We start from the raw sequence: 20,943 nt of genomic DNA on the forward strand, positions 1-20,943 counted from the left end.
CCATAAAAGATAGCAGAAGCCACAACAGAGTCATAGAATTTCTTCAGGAGTGGGCCCTCCACTCCAAACGACCTGAGTCTCCGCAGCAGGTACAGCCTGCTCTGCCCTTTCCTGTAGAGGGCGTCTGAGTTATGAGTCCAGTCCAGTCTATTGTTCAGATGAACACCAAGGTACCTGTAGCTGTCCACAGCCTCAATGTCCATACCTTGGATGTTCAGTGGTTGCAGTGGAGAATGCTTGTGCCTGCGGAAGTCTACCACCAGTTCCTTGGTTTTACTGGCGTTGATCTACAAAAGTAGTAATTCTTTCAAATGGAAACAAATAGGTTTGGGAAACGCATGAATCTGCACTTTCTACTGTTAGTGATAGTTTAAACCTTTTTGCCAAAGTACCTCTTGGTGCATTTAAATCACCAGGCTAAGTACTTCTACATTTGTGCCTTGTCAGGACTGAAAGCATCAAACATGATGCAAAGAATTAACCTTTCAGTGCACAATTTATGTATCGTAAATAATTTAAATTGAATCTAATATTGGCCTTTTACTGAAGGCTTATTGAACCAAAATACCCTAAAATAGCACAGAACAACATACCTGCATGTTTTTCATTGCAGCATTGGGTGAGTAAGTGTTGACTTGAAGGCTCTGTAACCCTACTGGAAATAAATATTGCAATAACATTATCATTTTTAGGGTTTCACTTGCAGTCAGCAGTATTTAAGAAATGCATGATTAGCAAAGGGAGAAAACCAAACAAATGAATCCCACATTGCTTCAAGAAATAATCTTTCAGTTTGCTTTAAAAGCAAATCTGGCAAGACGTGTATATATTTAAATGCAGAACAAAAACTTCCTGAAGTAATTATTAATTTTACAAGTTTTTATATTTTAGTTTTAAAAGACAAATATTAGTATATGTTATCTAACTACTGAGGTTATTAACTCAAAACGAAGTGATTTCTTTACCCAGTAAAAATGAAACCGATAATTGGAATTTGAGTTGGACCTTTAGGGCTCAACTAGCCAACTCTGTCAGACTGTTATGTTCCACTTCTTTATGACGCAATCAAGTCATGCAAAAGCCCCATTTAGATGTCAAAATATTGAAGTACTAACTAACCTAAAGGGAACTTCAGACTGAACAGTCATAAGTCTTACTAAGCAATCATGTTGGCAGCACTACTCATTAGTCTCCTAATCTTAATGTCTCAGAGTGGAGTGGGGGACCATGGCTATGAAGCTGCCATTAAGTTGATCAAGTAGGTACTTTCTATCATACTTTTCTGGAAGCATTAAACCCATGACAATTCCCCGAGATAAAAAACAGTCTTTGGCATTTCAGAAATGCCCTCTCTCAGGAAGAAAAAAATACTTTTTTAGCACTGCCTACTCTATCTCTCCAGGACCTGCACAAACTGAACTGTATCACCACAATTAAATAGGTTGCCTTCTCACAAAAAGTCGTCTTACATGTGTCAGGAGAAAATTAGGAAGTTAATGATTAATTAGTTTCATCTAACTGCCTCACTTTCAGGGACCTATTGTTCATTCTGGCACACTGTCACAATGTCATGGCTTTTTGGGACACTTGAGTATAACAGAAGAAAGGTGTTTTATAGTCCAGCAATAAAAAAAAATAAATAAAGAACTCACTGAGTCTGAGTCATGACTTTCCTCTTTCCCAAACCTATCTACTTTTACACGTAGAGCAATTTTCGAGTCCCCCATTATACTCATAGCTGGATCCATTACCTTTGCTGTTACCAGGGCACAAATATCATGATATAAATTTTCAGATGTGGTGAATTCACCGGGCTTATGAAGGCTTGCTTTGCAGCAGCTGTCTGGTCCACGGTACCTATGGCGATGTTATTCAGGGCCTAAGCTGCCTGAAAATGGATGGAGGGGCAGTCAGACTATGCCAGCAAACTAACAAACCTTGGGATGAGCCTGGCAGCGATGATGCTGTCAGTAGACGGATGCTTTTCCCTGGAGTGCAGCTTTCTGGCTGCTTGTGTTGTCTGCAGCTGCTGATGTAGAATTCCAACTGTTAAAACAGACCAGGAGATTGTACACTGGGATCTTTGTCTCGGCTTTTCCAGGAGGCTTTGGGCAATAATCATTTCGAGGATCTGATTATTTTTCACCTTTCCCATTGATATCGTTCTTGTTATTTTTTAACTGGCCAACTTGATCTCGGCTCTCTTGGCAGTAGATTCCACTTAAAAAAATCAGATATGTTTTCTATTTGCATATATTGGGATAACCAAAACAGCCAAAAACTTTAGGAGGAAAAAATCATGTAAATTTGCTCAAAATCAACTTCAAGGTAATCTTCTCCTGCATTCCTGGACCATTTTCATTACAGCTGGGATTTTCAGATTACACCTTGGAAGTTCAATTACACTGCTTTCACTTTGGACCACAGTAACTTTTGAATAGGCACTGCTAGTGTTCTTGCCAAATATGCTTGGAACTGGAATTTAATCAGTTAATGCTATTTTATGACCATTCTGCAAACAGCTGACAGTAGAAAAGAATACAGTAATTTTATGTCCGTCTGTGCGTTCTAATTAGAAAGCCTTAAATATTTCACAGCCGTGAGTTTTCTTTGGAAAAGATTTTGTTCAAACCGGTGCTTCCGTCTGCATGAAATATTCAAGCAATCTTGTGGTGTAGTGGAATTTCTATCTACATAGAAATCAATATCATACAGAGTGTACTGGATTGCAATGTAGGTAGAAAATGTGCTGCAAGTGTTGTTACACAGTTTTATTTAAATGACATTTTGGAGTTTATAGTTAATAATTTGCAGTAATAGTGTTGCATTAACCTTTGGTTTCCTTCACCGTAGCTTTGTCTTGATAGTTTACCCACTTGTTTTGCTACATCTCATGCCTAGCACCATTAAGTGAAATTTATATTTTGATTCTAGTCGTGTTGTTATAATAGTTTTCACATCATTATAACTATTAAATTACTGTTGTGCAGTTGCTAATTTGTGGTTTGCCATTTGTCTGATTCCTTTGTCCTCTCATTGTTATTGAGGCTATTATCGCTCAGCTTTAGTAAAGCACAATAATTTATACATGTATAACACACCCCTCATGTCATAGTTTATTCATTTCAACAATTATTGGCTTGTGCATAGAACAACATTTGACCACACATATACACACCCACACATTATATACTTATATATAATAATGTATAGATTGTGTTCTCTGACTCAACTATTGTACCTCCCTCACCTTCTCTTCCTATCTTTCTTACTCACTTTCTCATAAATCAGTAATGTTGTTATCGGCAGGCAACAGTTTTTCACTGCACACACTCACATGTGTTCTTAGGCAAAGGCACCCACACATACAAATCTCCTCCCCCCCCCACTGATATACTTAAACCCTTGCCTTTTTTCCTTGCCCTATGTAAAAGGCACCACTTACCCAATAGGTTTGCTAAATTTCAGAACTCTCACAGCCACTGTTTTCTCTAAATCCACAAACCAGCAATGTAAAATGCAATAAGGTGCAGTGTCATATTAAAATGAACAATTACTCTCCGGGGTGGGGGGCTTATCTTCAACGGATGAAATATTAATATAAAAAGTGGCATTTTGCTGTAGTATTTAAAATTAAAATGTAATACATAAATATTAAATAATCCAGAATGGAGACAATTGCCGGTTGCTTTACCGTATATTAGTTGAACTCATCATGAATGTGGTTTGTCTTCTTTTCTGCTAAATGCAATGATTTAAAAATAAATACATAAATAAATAATAATAATAATAAAATCTTACAAAAACACTGGTTGTGAATGCTAACTATTTAAAAATTTTCAGTTATTCCACGAAGCATATTTTGGCCTGTAATTCAAGAATTTATAAACCAATCGTGTTTTTATCTTGTTTTTGTTTCATTTAATCAAACATTTCTAATAAGATTAAAACGAAGTTTTTGCTTGATAAGCGTTATGCATATATTTTGAAATTTTACTGAGTGCATGAACAAGAGCAAGCTTTTTACTTTTTGCTTTCCAGAAACATTACAGCTTTTTATGGTACACGCGAGGGGTAAACTGGACTTGTCTTTTATTGCTGGATCTCTGACTAAACATTTGAGTTGTTCTTTATGTTTTTTCTGTCCATTTGTCATCTATCAGGACGGGAACTTCACCAAGACTGACGTCATGTCAAAGCCAAACGAAACCACAATTATTGGGCAGTCTTCCTTTGTGGACTTTGGTGAGAATTATAAAGATTTTTCATTTGCTTGTTTGCTGTGTTTTTGTGTAAATGTGATACAGTTATCGGTTTGAAACCTAGCACTGGGATATACTTTCAGTAGCAGGGCCATATGAACAGAGCCAAAATGGAGCAAAACAAAAATCGAAGAAGACAATGTGTAATGACAATATGTGCAGTCAAGGTGCATAAAAGTTCCCAACATTTAGTCACTGTGTGGACGAGGCTGGATTGTACTGAAATTTGTCCTGGTGTGTGTCTGTTACATCCCTTCCTTTCCTCCTGAAGTCCTGAAAGCTCTTTCTGCATTGATGCTTCAAAGGCTATCAAACAGGACTATGTTGTGTTTTGAGGTTTGACAGTTTCACTGTCTGTTTCCAAATACTTACAGCCCAGATATGCTCATTCCTTAACTGGCAGGCTAATCTCATCCATGCACAGTGGCAGGCACACACTACAATATAAAACTCTATTATACACACTCATAATCCCATAGCCAGATTTTTGTGGACATCTTATCCCTTCAAACAATCTTGGCCAGCGCTATTCATTGTTCAGATGAGCTTTACATTTATCCGCTGCAAATCTCTGCTGGCTCGCTAATCTCCAGGCTGCAGCCTGCATGCCACAAAGTTGGCTGGTCATCTTGACAGTGCTGTCACCTCAGTTAGGGCAGCATTGTCTTTTGGTGCCTTCTTGTGCTTGTTTTTTAAAAGTAAGTAACCGTTTCATTTACCAGTCTGATGATGTACAAAGTAAAATGAAAGGGAAAGCACCGTAGTTTTCGGGTCATAAGCCGCTACTTTTTTCCCACACTGAACACTGCGGCTTATACTGACGTGCAGCTAATGCATTTTTTTTTTTTCATGCGGCCAAAAACATTTTGCCTGGTAACAGTAGACCAATAAAATTGATAAGTAGTATATATACGGTATATATTTTTACCGGTTGTTAAGAGACGTTGTAATGTTGTTTGTGCACTGTTCCGTAAAAAAAACATAAGCAACGTAATTTGTGTGTTACTGATACATACGTATATTTAAAGGTAGCCGTGTTACAGGCGCTGTTTGCGGAAAAAAAGCATTTGCAGTATGTATTTTTGTATGTTTATGTTACCATGTTTATGTTACCTTACGGATTAAATTAAACGTTAAAAATCCTCACGTGTAATATTTCTGTGTAAATATCTCAGATTACAAGTGAAATGCATACGGCTTAAAATCCGGTGCGGCCTGTACAAGTACAAAATTGATTTTCTTTCTAAAATTAGAGCATGCGGCTTTTAATCAGGTGCGCTCTGTAGTCTGGGTATTACAGTATGTGAATGATTGCTCAAATAGAGAAGAGTCAAAGTTATCAAGCTGGCTCATTTGGAAGCAATACTACAAAACTGATATAGAAACATCTGATCGAACTGAACATCTTAAATATTGTTTAGTCTTAACATTAGTGTGGGATTATTTGAGCACCAGTAACTGTAATTTAACACTTGTGAAGTGTTTCGGTCCTTGGCTCATTATATACTCTGTCTCAATGTCAGATTCTCTTGAAGCATGGAGTTTTGTTTGGATGAATCTCAAATTGATTTTGATTTGACTCCAATAACACTAACTCACTCACTCCAATGTGCCAATCTATTTTGAACCTGCAAGCAGCAGGAGATCCTCCTACACAACTCTGTTAATAATTTCTTGAACTGAAACCATGGTAGACTGATCCTCTGGACTCCATTATGAAAAAAGACTCTAGACTGATTTTTATTTTAACTTTACAAGTGAGTATTTCAGGATTGCGCTTACTTTTATATGAGATTATACTACTTTATATAATGCAATAATTATTTTCTTTCTCTCTTTCTGTTGCTTACATCTCTAAGTCACTTTGTTTTTGACAGATGCCATGTAGTTATTTTTTTTTATGATTCTTCTTCTTGTTATTATTATTCTCATTATTATACTTGTTAAAATAACTTAAATTACCATGAAACTACTATGGTTGCAGAATGTTTTCAGAAAATTGGCTAACTGACCAGTTTACTGCTCACACTAACAATAATTAGTTGTGATAGTTTCATTAGCAATGAAAAGGATAAGCATATAGGAACTGTAAGACGCTATTGACATAGTATCTGTTTGAACAGAGTGGTTTGTGGCTTATGTAAAATTGACGCCACAGTTGAAAATGTTGCTGGTTTAACCTCTGCAAGAAATTCCATAGCTGAACTTACATATTTTTACTGCAAATTGTAAACCATTAAAATAAAAAAATGACCAGGAAGCTGGTTTTACTGGATTAAAAAAAAAGTGAATTCATTTCAGTGTAAGAGTTTAAAGAGAAGGTTGTGTTTCTTTATTGTAAGATGCATAACAGGAGTGGATAGAATAACCTACACGACCTGAGACCAGCTAATAAATACATTGCAGAACTTTATGAAATTTCAGCCAAAAGTTCAAGAGGGTTTTGTCAGAGGCAGTAGAGAGATATTATTTTTTCATGTATATGTAGGGTTTGGTTTTTCTCCATCCATCTGTAACCTTCTGATTCCACAAAGTCATGGTGGCAGCAAACTAAGCATGGTAGTCCAGATATCATTCTCCCGAGCAACTTTCCGAGCTCCTTCTGGGGGATCCTGAGGCATTCCCAGATCAGATGAGGATTATAATCTCTCCAGCGAGAGAGAGGGTATGCCCCCACTGGGCATACCCAAAAAATCTCCAAAGGGAGATGCCCAGGAGGCATCCTGAGAAGATGCTGAACCACCTCTACTAAATCTTTTTTCCCCTTTTATATTAGAATCATCTTGTATTGTTAGATGCTATCCCCGTAGCATACTCTGGCTTCAGTTCAGACTTTTTCTTCCTCGTGTTTTTTCCCAATCATGGGAACTGCACTTCTCAGAGATCACTACGCATCCATCATCACATTCTTTCTTGCTGTAGTGGTCTTTGAGAAAGGCGAGTTAGATTATGCATAAGAGAGGAAGAAATCAAACGCATCCCTCGTAATTGAGGAGCTTCAAGATGGGGGCCACTTGATGTCTTCAGGGCAAACGATGCAGTGTGCTCATTCATGTAAGGTCTCTTCTTCCTTAGATTTTATGTCTGCTGCTTCATGCTGACAACACATTTCTTCTGCTGTATTTATTCAAAACAATCAAATGCACCCTCTTCTGTGAGCCAGGCAGTGAATATTAAGTAAGTTGGCAGGATAGCGCTATAGATATTTGTATGAAAATTAAATTACAAGTATGCTAAAGAGTACATTTAAAATCTCACGCATGTAGTATCTCTTAGTTTGTGGCTCTTTGGCTTTTAGCTTTAGTTTTGTTTTTCTGTTTATCTTTTTTTTTTTTAATCTATGTAACCTTATCACTTAGTTTGAGTTATGTTCTGCTATTAGCTGTGTAATGTTCAATGCATTTTTAATTAACTTTTGGGCTTGTGCGGTACTCATGCACATGAACACAAACACATGCACGAAGGGCTTCACACTGATAAACACATCCTTATTGGCAAGATTAATGTGTTAATCTCACTGCAGCAAAAGGGTGTCCATCAAATATTTAGTGAACAAACTCCCTGTGCCAAAATTGACAATATTGTATGAGCCAAAGGGAAAATGACCTATATGCCGTGGCTGCATGTGGGTGTCTTTGTGTTGAGGGAATCTGCGCGCGTGTTGAATTTATTATCTCAGAAGTTTTTTTTAATAGCTTATCTTGACATAATTTTTTTTCCTTTTTTAAAAAAAATCATAATTTCTCCTTCAGTTTGGAAATGCACACTTCCACATCTTGTTCTTGTTAACTGGTGGAGAGAAGCCTTTAAGGGTCACGCTTCTAATAATCTGCCAAGTCCAGGCAAAAAGATGCCTTCAGAATACAGAGGGATTTTTTTTAATTGTCCTGGTTTGTCTTGCTTCACTTAGCCCCTCTTCAGCTGTCAGTGTCTTTCTTTATTTCTCTTGATCTACTCCGTATCTCCTATCTACGGCTTACTAATTTTCTGCTCTTGTTTTCTTACATCGCCGTCTGTTCTTCATCTAAACAGCTTTGGGTGTCACAGATTGTTACACTAGTGGAAGACCAGCTATCACCCTTTTTCTGTCTTTTAATCCGTTTAGTTATTTTGTTGAGTGTTCTTATAAGCATCACTTTACTCTGTTCATTTTACTTTAGTGGTTATGATTAGTTTTACAATATATGAAGCAATGGTGTTTAAAAGAAATAACTGAATAAATTGTTACATTTAGTTCAGGTTCCATCAGTCATGCTGTATAAGGTGATGTTAGCTCAAAAGGCATTCCTCATTATAACCTATGGTTTTGTCTCTGGGCTCTGAGATGCAAAAGACACTGATACAAAGAGAGATGCTCTGTGCCACTGAGAGTGAACGCAGTATAATTCAGAGGAGATTGTATTTGACAAAAATAACCACAAACCTGAAAGAAGACGTATTATATTTTAGTGCCAAATGTCCAAAATTGATTTATTTCAGCTTGAAGAAAACATAGTTCTTACCTGTAAATTCTACAAATAGATGCAGCTTGAGTGATGACAGTATTGACATAAATCCTCTTCTACTTCATCTTTGTTATTTATACAAATTGCCAAAGTCATGTAAGTCCCATTTTTGTGTGTGCTCCAATGGTTTTTCTTTATCTACCTGCTGAGATTTACGTACCTGATCCAGTCTGTTTCTGCCATCCAGTCTCACTTTGTCAATCTTATTTTGCAGCGTTTGTTTCTCTGTGTGCGGCCCTCCTGTGAGTCTCTCTGACCAGCTTCCGCTTAGGTTAATTAATGAGCACCTTGTGAATTTACCTTAAAAACTTAAATGCATGAGAAAGTGGAAAAGGAAAGAGTGAGGGCAAATGGCACATTTCAAAGGTGGCATGAAGTGAGGTGGAAAAAAGGGTGAAATATAGAAAAAGAGCCAAGGTAGATGATCTGCAGACGGAGGAGGAAAGATGGCAGGGAGGATAATAAAAGCAATAGGAGAGAGGAGAGAATGAAATAGAGCAGCATTGCATCCCTCTGTGATTTGGAGTGGGAATTATTTCCATCACACATCACAATGTCAATTCTCACTCTACCCTTCTACCTCTGGTTTTCTGTCTTCCACCAGATTTTCCCCCATAGATTTACATCTGTGTCTGCTGTCCTGTCTGTTCTCTACATGTTTCTGTCATTTTCTGTTTCTTAAAATTTCTTTTTTTATTAAAAATATTAAATATTTTATCATAACAATAGCAACAGTAATAAAAAAAGAAAAAGAAAAGACAATTAATTCTTATCATTACTGCATTGTGTTTGGTGGCTGGAAAGTTCTGTTACTGGTGAGTACGTGCTTTACTGCATCTTTGTCATGAGGTAACCTGTTCTCAAATGGCAAATTATTCTAGTGTCTTGTCACCAAAGGATCATCACCGAAGGGTTAAGTGTCCGCTGTGACTGAAAATGCATAAGGAAAAAAATACAATGGCTCATAATTTCCCTCTTTGCACATTCAAGTCATTTTCCCTTATCTATAGTACATGCATCCAAAAAATCTGAGTCTGAGATTTGTTTAGAAATGCCCCAATTTTGGCTTTTTAATTTGATTTAAAGTTTATTTTCTTCAGCTCACTCTAGCAAAACTCAGCTTTGTGCTTAAGGTTCTTTCCCTTGCTTTAGAGTTTGGCTTCTGACCAGAACACATTTTTTTACTTTCAAAAGTCACAAATCTTCGCTTTATTGACTGGAACCTTTCTGGCCTACACCATCACCTCTGGGTGTGGGCAGAGATTTAAGGTTAAGTAATAGTCTTGTGAAAATACGTGTGTCAGTAATTTAAAAGTGAAAGAAACTGGAACCAAATAATACGTCTTTGTCCCATCAGAAACGGCACTGCCTTCAACCACTCAACTCACACGGGCAAAATGATGCACACTTGTAAATACCAAACAGGAGCGAAAAATTTGAATCCAAGTGTCTGAGCAGCATGCCCAGACAGCATACATTGGCTAAACTTGAATCGTGCGTGCACTTGTTAATGTGCATGTGTATGCGATTGTTCATGAAAGCGTACGGGAATCTGTTCACACATCCATGTTTGTGTGCTTGCAGTTCATTTTCCAGCAGTACACTCTTAATAGATGCACAGCATATGCCAGACAAAACAGGCCCATCTGCCTTATCACTGAGGTAATTGCATTTTTCAAAGTGACAGCGGCCAATGCATAATTCATCATTAGGTAAAGCACAACGAAGTCCCACAACCGAGTGTGTCAGCTCGCGTCAGCGCAGGTAGGATGTAGGGAGGCGGCTCAGCGACCAGCAGCTCACTAGGATAGGAGATATTTCAGACAGCGAGACGGGAATGTGTTTGGAAGTGATATTTAAAATTGGAAAAGCTGTCATCATGCTGTGTGTGCATGCGTGTGCTCAACAACGTGTATGTGTGTGTGTGTGCGTGCAGGTAAGTCGGTATGTTAACAGCCTATTTCTCTCCGCTCTCCCCCCAGGCATTTTCTTCTCCACGCATCTTATTATATTGTGCTACATCCAACCTCTGGCCTGCTCCCTCTTTTCTGCCTCATTCTCTCTTCAACCACTGCATACCTTTCACAGAAACCCCCCCCCCCCCCCCTTTTGTGTCTGTGTGTTTTTTCTTTCTTTTACTGGCAGTCTTGTCTTGTTTTCAGCCAGTCTACTCTGCCATCGCACTCGCTTTGCTTTTTCAGTCTCAAATTCTCCATCACTTTCCTTTTGTCTCAGACTCCAGGAGAAGTGGATATACCTGTAAAACAGAGGTAGTGAAGTGCTGCTGGGCTAGTCAGGATCAGAGTGGGTTGTATAAGCAATATTGCTTAACATTATGCATCTATGTTTATGTGAAAGACATCCCTCCAGACCATGTTAATGAAGTGAAAATGTGGCAATTGGAAAAATAAAATCTCCTAATCAGGCACCATTTAGTGACATCCCTTGCATTTAGAGATATTCCAATGCAAATGCAAAAGATTTATTCTCCTGGGTTTACGGTTTCCAAGTTCAGATATTCATTTGCACATTTTAATATGCAATTTGATGCAAATTACAAAGTATATCTCACAAAAGTGTCCTTCATTGAAGGTAGAAGCCCAAGAGTTCTTCTTTCTTATTCCAGTGTCTGCTGCACAGTAATTATGAAAAAGTGGCACTCTCAATTAGAAGAACTCACCCACAACAATCTACACACTAATTAGCACTTAATTTTTGAATTAATTTTAGATTGTGTTGCACATGTTCTTAGTGTTGTGTATGTGCTTTCTGTATAAGAGTTTAGTTAGTTTTTCCCCCCTTATATCCACAGTAATAGACATAACACAGACTTACTACATGAGTCATGAGGTAAAAAGTAGCAGTGCTGATTTATTAAAATAATAATAAAACAAACACAGGTAGCTTCAGAACCTCCTGAAGATGTGTTTTGTTCTGTTTTGTTTTCTCCCTCACTATTTTCAATGGGTTTAATGATGATTGTATATAGATCCATGGGTAAATGGCAGACAGGGACTGGTATTAGCCAGTCAAGATGTCAGTTGGCAACATTTGGCATCAGTTCCCTAAAGCAACTAAAATATCAAAACAATAGCTTCAAAGCTTACAGCGTGATTATCCCTCAGTCAAAGTGAATCACACAATAATAAGAAAAGATAAGTCACAGTTTACATTTATCTTGTTTGGGAGATCTCTATAGACCTGTCAGATATAATTTTCATCTTATATGGCCCTGTTTTATCACGATGCGTGCATGTGCTTACAGTGTCATGATCAAAGACTGAAATCCCGATGCCTCAAGCTGGGCACTTATGCTATTGGTGTCTTAGATTTTAAAGCCATCCATCATGAATGCAGGGGAATCACACTGAAACTGACACTGCTTCTCATTGACTGATAACTTGTTAGTCACAAGCTGTTATCCAGTCATCCAATACCTAATCTAATATACTCTGGTTCGTCTACCTTTCTAACCTAATGAGGGAATTGAATTCGGTATTCTTTATGACAGAGGTGTCGAACTCCAGGCCTCAAGGGCCGGTGTCCTGCAGGTTTTAGATATTACCCTTGGTCAACACACCTGAATCAAATGATTAGTTCATTACCAGGCATCTGGAGAACTTCAAGACATGTTGGGGAGGTCATTTAGACATTTTAATCAGCTGTGTTTGATCAAGGACACATCTAAAACCTGCAGGACACCGGCCCTTGAGGCCTGGAGTTCGACACCTGTGCTTTATGACTAGTGATTGAGCCCAAAAATTTGTTGAGGTCATAAAGCAAGGAAGCCTAGGGCCATTTTCCTATAGACTCCTAGCATATACAGCATAGCATGCAGATACTTGCCAAACATATACACAGGACAATGACTCAAGGACTCTTGTTGAATTATTGTGCAGATGCATATTATGATTTGCATAGTTATTGCTGCTGTTTTGTGTGTGTGTGCTATGAATCCTATCAGGTCACAGTGGATACCATCAGTCTTTGTATATCCTCTCCTTTTTCTCTTTCTCTCTAGCTATTTAGCTCTGTTTCGCCTCCTTCTCTGACCAACCCTTTCCAGACTTCCCCTCTCCTCACTGCCTTCTCCATTTCAATCCATACCTGCAGTTTCCTCCCTCTGCGACTCTCTCATCCAATCTACATCACAACATGCATCATCAGTGGTAGCGGGAGATGAAAAGCGGGAGGGAGGGAGGTAGGTAGGGAAGAGTGAAGGAGAGAATGAGGTTGAATAAAGAGGAAAGACAGACTGAGGAAAAGAAACTTTTGAGACTGAGGAAGGAATATCATGTGAGCTAGAAGAGGAGGAGGGCAAGAGGGGACGGGTGAAGGAGAGCATAACATAAATAAAAGAGACAGATGGGTAGATAGATGAAAGAAGGTATTCAATGAGGAGAGGGCAGGTGGGACAGAGGGAGCTAATGTTGGGGTGTGTTTGTGTGTATAGCAGAACTGACAGTAAGCATCAGAGGCAGAGTGGCGAGTGACATCCTCTGTAGGACTAAATTTGCACTCATTTTCTCTCACAGTCTCTTTTTTTCCTGTTTCTTTCCCTACAGCCTCTCGACATCCCACACTGCAGAAATGTCCAAATGCGTTCATTTTCTGCATTTCACTTTGTTTCTATTACACCCACAGTGATGACATAAATCAGAAGCATTGCCCACACCTAAAACCATGTTTTTGCTTTCCACCTAATAATACATTGTATTATTTTTATGTCAATATTTGCAGCTTCTGCTTGGTTGTGTGCTAACTGAGCTAGAGTTGCTGGAATTGTGTTCTCCAACATTGGGGGATGCAGTAATGACTAGCATATACCGACATTTATTAACAAATAGCGGTCACGTTCCCAAAATACTGGCCTCCTACAATTCATTCTATGTGATAGGACCTGCCCGTCTTTCAAATGCCTACACCTCTCCAACTCCACATCTTCTCCAGAGACTGCATGGAACTGGGATTATGCATTAAAGAATACTTTCCTGTATCTCTCTGTCACATGGTACCACGGTCTTACGTCAACAGAAGGTCCTGAGTGTGTTGGCTGCGATGGGAGAAGTAAACATAAGCAAACATTCTCACCAAGGCTGCAAAAGATGATGATACTTAAGCCTCTGGTAGTCTGAAACTGTAATATTTCATCAATATTAAAGTTTAAATAAGACAGAAAAGAAAAGAAATGTATCATTGCCTACTCAGAAGCCAATTTTAAAATCTGGAAATAAGCTATATTTTAAAAGTGTAAAAAACTCCACCTTTTTTAATGTTTATTTTGTTGAAATTTTATCAGCCATCAGTATTAAAAATTATAAGAAATAAATACATCTACCTTTACTATTCACAATTTAAAGCACTTTGATACAACTGCTGTTGTGGTTTGGCGCTATATAAATAAAATTGAGTGTGTGTTTGCATCACAGCAGGAAATGTTTTGATATTTTGTGCATTATTTAAAGAAAACTTGGCTTTAATGACCTTTAGACTTGTTCTGTTTTGTAGTGCATCTAATTATCTGACTTATTTTTCCCCCCTCTCTGTCACTTGCTCAGTTGCCCCTGACAGACATGTTCAGCTTCTTCTCCTCCCCTGCTTTGTACTGTCATTCATCATCAATGTCATTCAGTTTTCTCCTTCCACATGGCACAGCATCTGTCTGGGAGTGTTGCTCTGTCCTGTTGAAACAAATTCAGATAAACCATGCGATGAGAAGGCTGGAAGCAGTTTCACCACTTTATGTCTGGTGTCAATACATGCCAACCCATGAACACAGAGCAAGTGGTGTGTTTTTATGAACTGGCCCAGCAAAATGTTAGAAGCTGTGCAACAAACCATTTACTTGATATTCAAACCTTTTGTTATTTGTGTCTTTCTAGTGTTTTGATGTGTGCTTTTAAGCCAAAGTAAATTGTTTAGTTATGGAAGATTTCTTGTTACAACAAGAAGAACACAGGTGTAAGTAGCGAAGGTGATGATGGCTTCACTTAATTTACTAAATCTCCTCTTAATAATTCAGCAAGCATGCCTGTATCATTGCAAGGCTCTGAAGATTTAATACTCAATTGGAATTCAGTGCTGATTATTTTTATTGAGCGCACCTGTGATCCCTGTGCTTTGGCAAGTCAAAATATCCGCAATAGGAGAAAAGGTCCTAAACTCGTGCAAGTCAAAGGAATGTGACTTTACTTCGATATTTGTAAGGAACTGGACAATAACACAATTCTGTGTCATTTTTTTACAAACTCATATTAGAATTTGAGGAACAGGATATTTTCCAGTTCATCAAAATTCAATACATACAAGCTTACCATTTCCCTTGATAGATGCCGCATTGAGCAGCAATGAAATCAAACTTATTCGAGTCATTTCACACCTGAGTCATATGGAGGCTTTTTGCTAGTCATCTTCTATGCTGTTTTCATTGACGCCAAAAAGCTGCTTTGGCACTTTGGCCTTTTTTTTTCACATAGTAAATTGATCAAGAATCAATGAGAGAACTGATGAAGAATCAAATTTAAAAGCACAGCTAATAATGGCCATGGTGTCATCAATCAATGAAATCCTCTCAGTATTTGTTGCTAACAGATTTTGAGTAACAGTCTCATGTTACTCAACAAATGACAGACGACTTATAACAAAAGCAACAAAAACATTATAAGAAGTTCTATTAGTGCCCATAGTTTTGTCTATCCTTGCTGATGCAAATGTGTTGAAACATTTAAGATTCAGTCAGCATGGTTTAATAAGGGTTTTTTTTGGGGCTATTTTAACTTAGTTTGTGCGGCAAAGCCATACCTGGTGCACTCAAGTGTTTTGTGCTTTGAAAAACTGTTGTTTAGATTTTGGAGGCTCTGTCCTTGTTTGTACATCAGAACCCTGCATGGCATCATGATTAGAATAATTAATAGCAATGAAAATCAGTTGAGAAAATGATACTCAACTCTACTGACATTGTTAAAAGGCATCAAAGAGACAAGTGCTGCTTAGATTTGTGTTTGCTTGTGAAAAACAAGCAGGTGCTCCTGTGATCCATCTTCTACATGAGAAAAAAAAGTGAGACATTGTAATGGAATAAAAATATGAAAATAGCACAGCTTTAGAAAGTAAAGCATCACAATAACCCTGTGTTCAATCAGAATTTGTTGCTTTGTGATTTAACGTTTTGTGTATGTTTCTGGCAGATGGCGATGGCTACCAGGACCATCTCCTTCCTGCATGTTTGGATAAAAGCTGTCAAAGAAGTACCATCTACCTAGCCAAGTCAGGCTCAAGAGACTCAAAGGTACGCACCTGACCATATTTTGATGCGTTTGAAGTCATTCAAATGTATTAGTTTGCTTTTATCCTTGTTAAACTCTTCATTCTTTGTTACAACAAATGTTTGTTACATTTGTTTTCCTCACTTCTTTGCTTGACTGTCCTCTTTTCTAAATTTGAATTTTATTACACTCCCAAAATAAAGATAGATTGGATCTCATGTGGATGAAAAGGATTGTTGTCATTTCTATGTAAATGACTTTTACTGTTAGTATAGTGAGTAGCACAACAAAAAGCAGTTTTGCCTGTTGTGTGTTTTAGTATACTCTAAACTGTAGCATATCTTGTTTGGTATGTTATTATCTTTTTACTCACTCTCATTTCACACTGAAAATGTAAATGCAAGCAGACAAAGACACGTACTGTTCAGACGTGGAGATCTGACAAAACATTTAGCCATAACAACAACTTAGATGATTTCTTAAAGATGTATGGAACAACCTTTTAGAGAGACATTTAAAAAGTGACAGATATACAACAACTACCTTTACAGAATGTTTGAACAGTGTCTTTTCAGGAAATGTGATAATACAGTGAAGGTGGTATGACACAATACTTGCAGTAATGCAGTAATATGTATATTTTTACATACTGTCTGTCCTTTATAATGGCACCAACTCTCCAAAGTAAATTTATGCACAGGCTTCTTAGGGTACTTTAAAGGGTTGGTTACGAGGTTTCTCATTGTATAATTGTGCTATATCATGTTGCCCATGATAATACTAGATATAAAAATGTCATATAGCAATATTTTGCCATGCATTTACATCCCTAAGTGCAAGCAGTGAGACTAGCACAGGCAAGTCTAAGATCAAGAGCTGCAAGAAGTCTTCAATGACGACTTAGTACCTAAAAAGCGAGTTACTTCAACAACCTCCAACAAAGCACAATACTTTGCAAAATATGAAAGAAAGATGTTCCCACTACAGGTGGAAACGACAAACTTGTTTTCCACTTAAGGCGAAAATACACTGAGCATAACCAGGCTATGGTAGCACATGCGAAGGAGTTGCTAGCGGCTGCCAGTGTGCAGCCCAAGAGTAAACAGGACTCAACCAAGCATCACTGGAGAACTCCTAGTTAGAGTCCTTGGGGCGGGTTAGAAAGGTCGATCCTAGGTAACATCCTGGGATAAAAATATATTTTTCAGTGTTATTATGCCACAATATTCTGCAGCTTTACTGGGTGATTTTCTTTAGTGATTGGTATTGGTAAGTGTTAAGCACTTATGGTACTTAACCTCCTAAGACCCGAATTCTTTCACGACATGCATTTTTAATTTCTCTTTGATATTTGGGCATATTGGGGCCCGATGAATGTAAAAAACAAAGAATTACCAGATTTTTTTTTTACCTTATTTTTAAGAAAAATAAGAGCCACATATGAGGATATTTGTTTAAAAGTTTGATACAACAGAAGCAGTATAATGTCCTCGTAAGTGGATATCAGGCCCATGTAGAGCAAAATTGAGTATTTTATTCTAAATAACCCAAAATGTGATGTCCACATATGTGGACGCCAGGTCCTAGGAGGTTAAAATTTCCTAGGCTACTATGGTGCTCACATTTAACTGGATATAATTCTGGGTTAATGCTAATCCAATATAATGCTGCTGATCCCTTGTTTTGATAGATAATCTTTTGTGTGTTATCAGTGACTGCTGCTCACTGATAACACATACAAAAAGTGGGATGATTAAAGGCGCTAATTTACTTAGTCCTAAAAATGTTAAACTAATTTTTTTTGTTTTTTTATATATCACCAGAAATATAATTTTTGCAATTTTAAGATTTTATTGCCCAGCCAGCACATGCCGGATAGCCTACCACCTTTCTTCTGTGGATTTAGACACTTTCAATTTGTTCTTGCAGCTTATCTTTCATGAGTACAATTTTGATGTCATTAAAAAAATAATTGTTCCAAAATGAATTGGGGGGGCAGATCCGACCCCACCATGATGATACTGCATGATTGATTTTAAAAAAATATATATTTATGAGGTGCCCAAAACATTTGCAAATATTGTATATGACCTCAAGTGAAATTTAAAGAAAATCAAAAGTAATTTATTAAACTAGAGAAAATAAGCATTAACTTTGTTGAATGCATAACATTAAAAAAAAATAGTACTCTGTAGTTTTAAAGTGATTTATATTTCTGATACCATTTAACTGGAAAATATTACTCAATCAACCAATTAGTTAATTAGTTAAAAATGTAACTGTTAGATAATCACTTAATTGTCATCTAGAGTGAAACAAAAATTCACTCTAACCCCCCCTGACATCTTGAATATCTGTGTAACACTACTTAAGGTAATAACCCAAAGAGGTTGCTTTTAAAAAGATTATTTGAAGTGTTTTTACATATGAGCAACGCTGAGTGAAGTTCACCTCACCAATCACTCCGCTGCAAAGTAGAGCAGTGTTTACCCGTACAATGGTAGTCTATTTCAGGAATGCATTACCCACGTGGCTCTCTGCAGGAGGCTCTCTTGCTTAGAAAGACATAAGGACTGCATGTCATTGTGTTTATGGAGCCATACAAGATCGAAGTAAAAGATATGCACATAAACATGCTGTCCCATCCAATTAAATGTACCCATGCAGAAATTATTATATGTGCACAGACATGTTTTTGCACTCATATGAACACACAACACCACCTACGTACCATCTTGAATTATTCTTTTCAGTTGCATCCTACCATTTGGCATGAGGCCTCACTCCTTTTTCTTCCTTCCTCTGCCACCAGAGAACAAGCTTCCACTTTCATTTCCAGTCCAAAATAGAAATATTACAGGCTTATTTGCGTGTCCACCCCCACAAACACATGTGCACACAAAAGACACACATGCAGATACACACTGATGCGCATTCCCTGTGGACATGGACGTCTTTTGTTTGCCTGTCAGCCACAAGGGGGGAAAAAAAGATTGAAGGAGGAAGTGAAAGAAGGAGTGTTGAAGAAAGAGGAGGGAAGGTAGCGTGAGAAGGACTTATCTGCACTGATGGATGAAGTGAACACATGTTGTTTTCTGTGTTGCTATTTGCTTGAGAGACAGTAATCACTGTCAAAAAAGAGACAGGCAAAGGATTCTTCCTTTGAGTGGCAGTGGTTTAGCGGAGTGACAGGAAAACGAGTATATCTTTAAGCTTTCATACATATAAGTAAACGTTTAATTAACACTGAGAAATTACTTTTTTTGTTGAGTTTTAAAGGCGAAAGAAACAAATACACTCCCTACAGTAAGCAGATTGTAAAATGAGTCTTTCCTGAAACATCAATATAATTAATATTCCAAAATTGTGTAAAAGGCTGCTGATTTAACTAACATCAGAACTCTCCTGGTATCACCAGTAAGCAACTCGGACATCTCTATGAAACACAACCACAACCACCAACCACAACAAGTCTTGTGTAGCAAACCTTTTTTCTGCTTTTTGCTTATTACCATCAGGACCTGGCCAGGGTGTTTTATTTCGAAGATCGACTGGATGCTCTATGAAACTTATGTTACTGACTTCCTGCTGTCTTACTCTGCTCAAAAATAGATTGGGTACATAGGTTTTGTCATAGCACAGAGGAGCTGTTTCTGGGATCCTTCTGAAAGTCTGTGGCGAACTCCATGGAATCACAAGCGTTGTTTAGAGTTGCCGTGCACTTCTATGGCAGTATGTCACAGCTGGAACACAAAGTAACTGTATCTCATGGGTATCTGATGCCTACAAAGCCAACATTGCATTGGAAGACTATAAAAAGATACTTAAAATTCGGAATTGTGCCATGTCAAAATAAAATGGTAGTTAAGGGGAGCTGCTGAAGTCAAAACAAGATGTGAAAGGACAGCAAAACAGGAAAGCAATACCTTGCTATGATTGCACTGTTTTACTGCACAACAATAATGTGCAAATAAAGAAAAGTAATCAGAAGGAAATCTGATCAACCTCATCAGATACATCAACATATGAAGTATACATAGCAACATCTTGACAACATTTTTGAATTACTTTGGGCAAAAGTACTGCAGACGGGTATTAATAGTTACCATTTGTTTAAAAAAATAATCTACTACAAGGGAACAGTGCATTAACATATGAAGAAAACCTTGATATTTAATATGCATTCACTTCAGGGGTTGTACTTGATCCTTTTTACTTTCCAGATTAAGTAAATATAGAATTTGCCCATGGGTGCCCAAACCTTTGCAACTGTATGCTTTCAAGGAACTGTAGTAATGTGCAGTCTACATAATATCGTATTTTAACAGAGGCCAACACACATTTTGTATTTTTATCTACACGACTCTGTTGATTTTTATCAGTTCATCATTATTTGCTGTGCAAATGCTCTGCCAGCTATAATTATGCCTATAATTATCCTACATTATGTGTGTGGCTGGTTGCTCCTTTAGAGTGGCTTCCCAGCCATTTTAAGCACACAGTCAGCAGATGCCTCTCCTGGGAAAATGGTTGAAGAGATGAAGGAAGAAAAGTTTAGAAATAAGGAAAAGGATTCGTAAAACCTTACAGGAGGGATTAACATAGAAGGAAATCAAAGAAAAGAGTTGGTTTTGTGGTTATGTGGGAAAGATAAAGTAAAGAAAAGCGAGCTGAAAGAAAAAGAGAAAGTGTAAAAGAGAGATTTTTGTTGTCCTGTTATTGTCACCTTGAGGGGAAACGGCCCATTTAGTGAGATACTGGAGGGGCGATAATGATGGAGAAAATGAGTGATATGTACACTGGCAAAGAGGAGATGGGATGAAACCCACTGAGTAAAACTAGTGTGTATCAACGGTTCATCTCCAAACAGCAGTTTTTGTGTTCCTTCCTGCAGTCTCCACCACAGCTTTG

At 37.7% G+C, this 20,943-nt stretch overlaps 1 protein-coding gene across 1 annotated transcript in view; it reads left to right on the forward strand.

The window, feature by feature from the left end:
- Positions 1–20,943, forward strand: part of itfg1 (integrin alpha FG-GAP repeat containing 1) — a 156,912-nt gene that overhangs the window by 31,850 nt on the left and 104,119 nt on the right. The window contains exons 8-9 of the mRNA XM_085351740.1: positions 4,164–4,245; positions 15,955–16,055. Coding sequence (XP_085207866.1) covers positions 4,164–4,245; positions 15,955–16,055 — 183 coding nt within the window. The remainder of the gene's footprint in view (positions 1–4,163; positions 4,246–15,954; positions 16,056–20,943) is intronic.

This window comes from Diplotaxodon limnothrissa, linkage group LG1 (assembly GCF_057381915.1).
Source record: "Diplotaxodon limnothrissa isolate DT_005_m linkage group LG1, D_limnothrissa_male_GT1.1, whole genome shotgun sequence".
NCBI lineage: Eukaryota > Metazoa > Chordata > Actinopteri > Cichliformes > Cichlidae > Diplotaxodon > Diplotaxodon limnothrissa.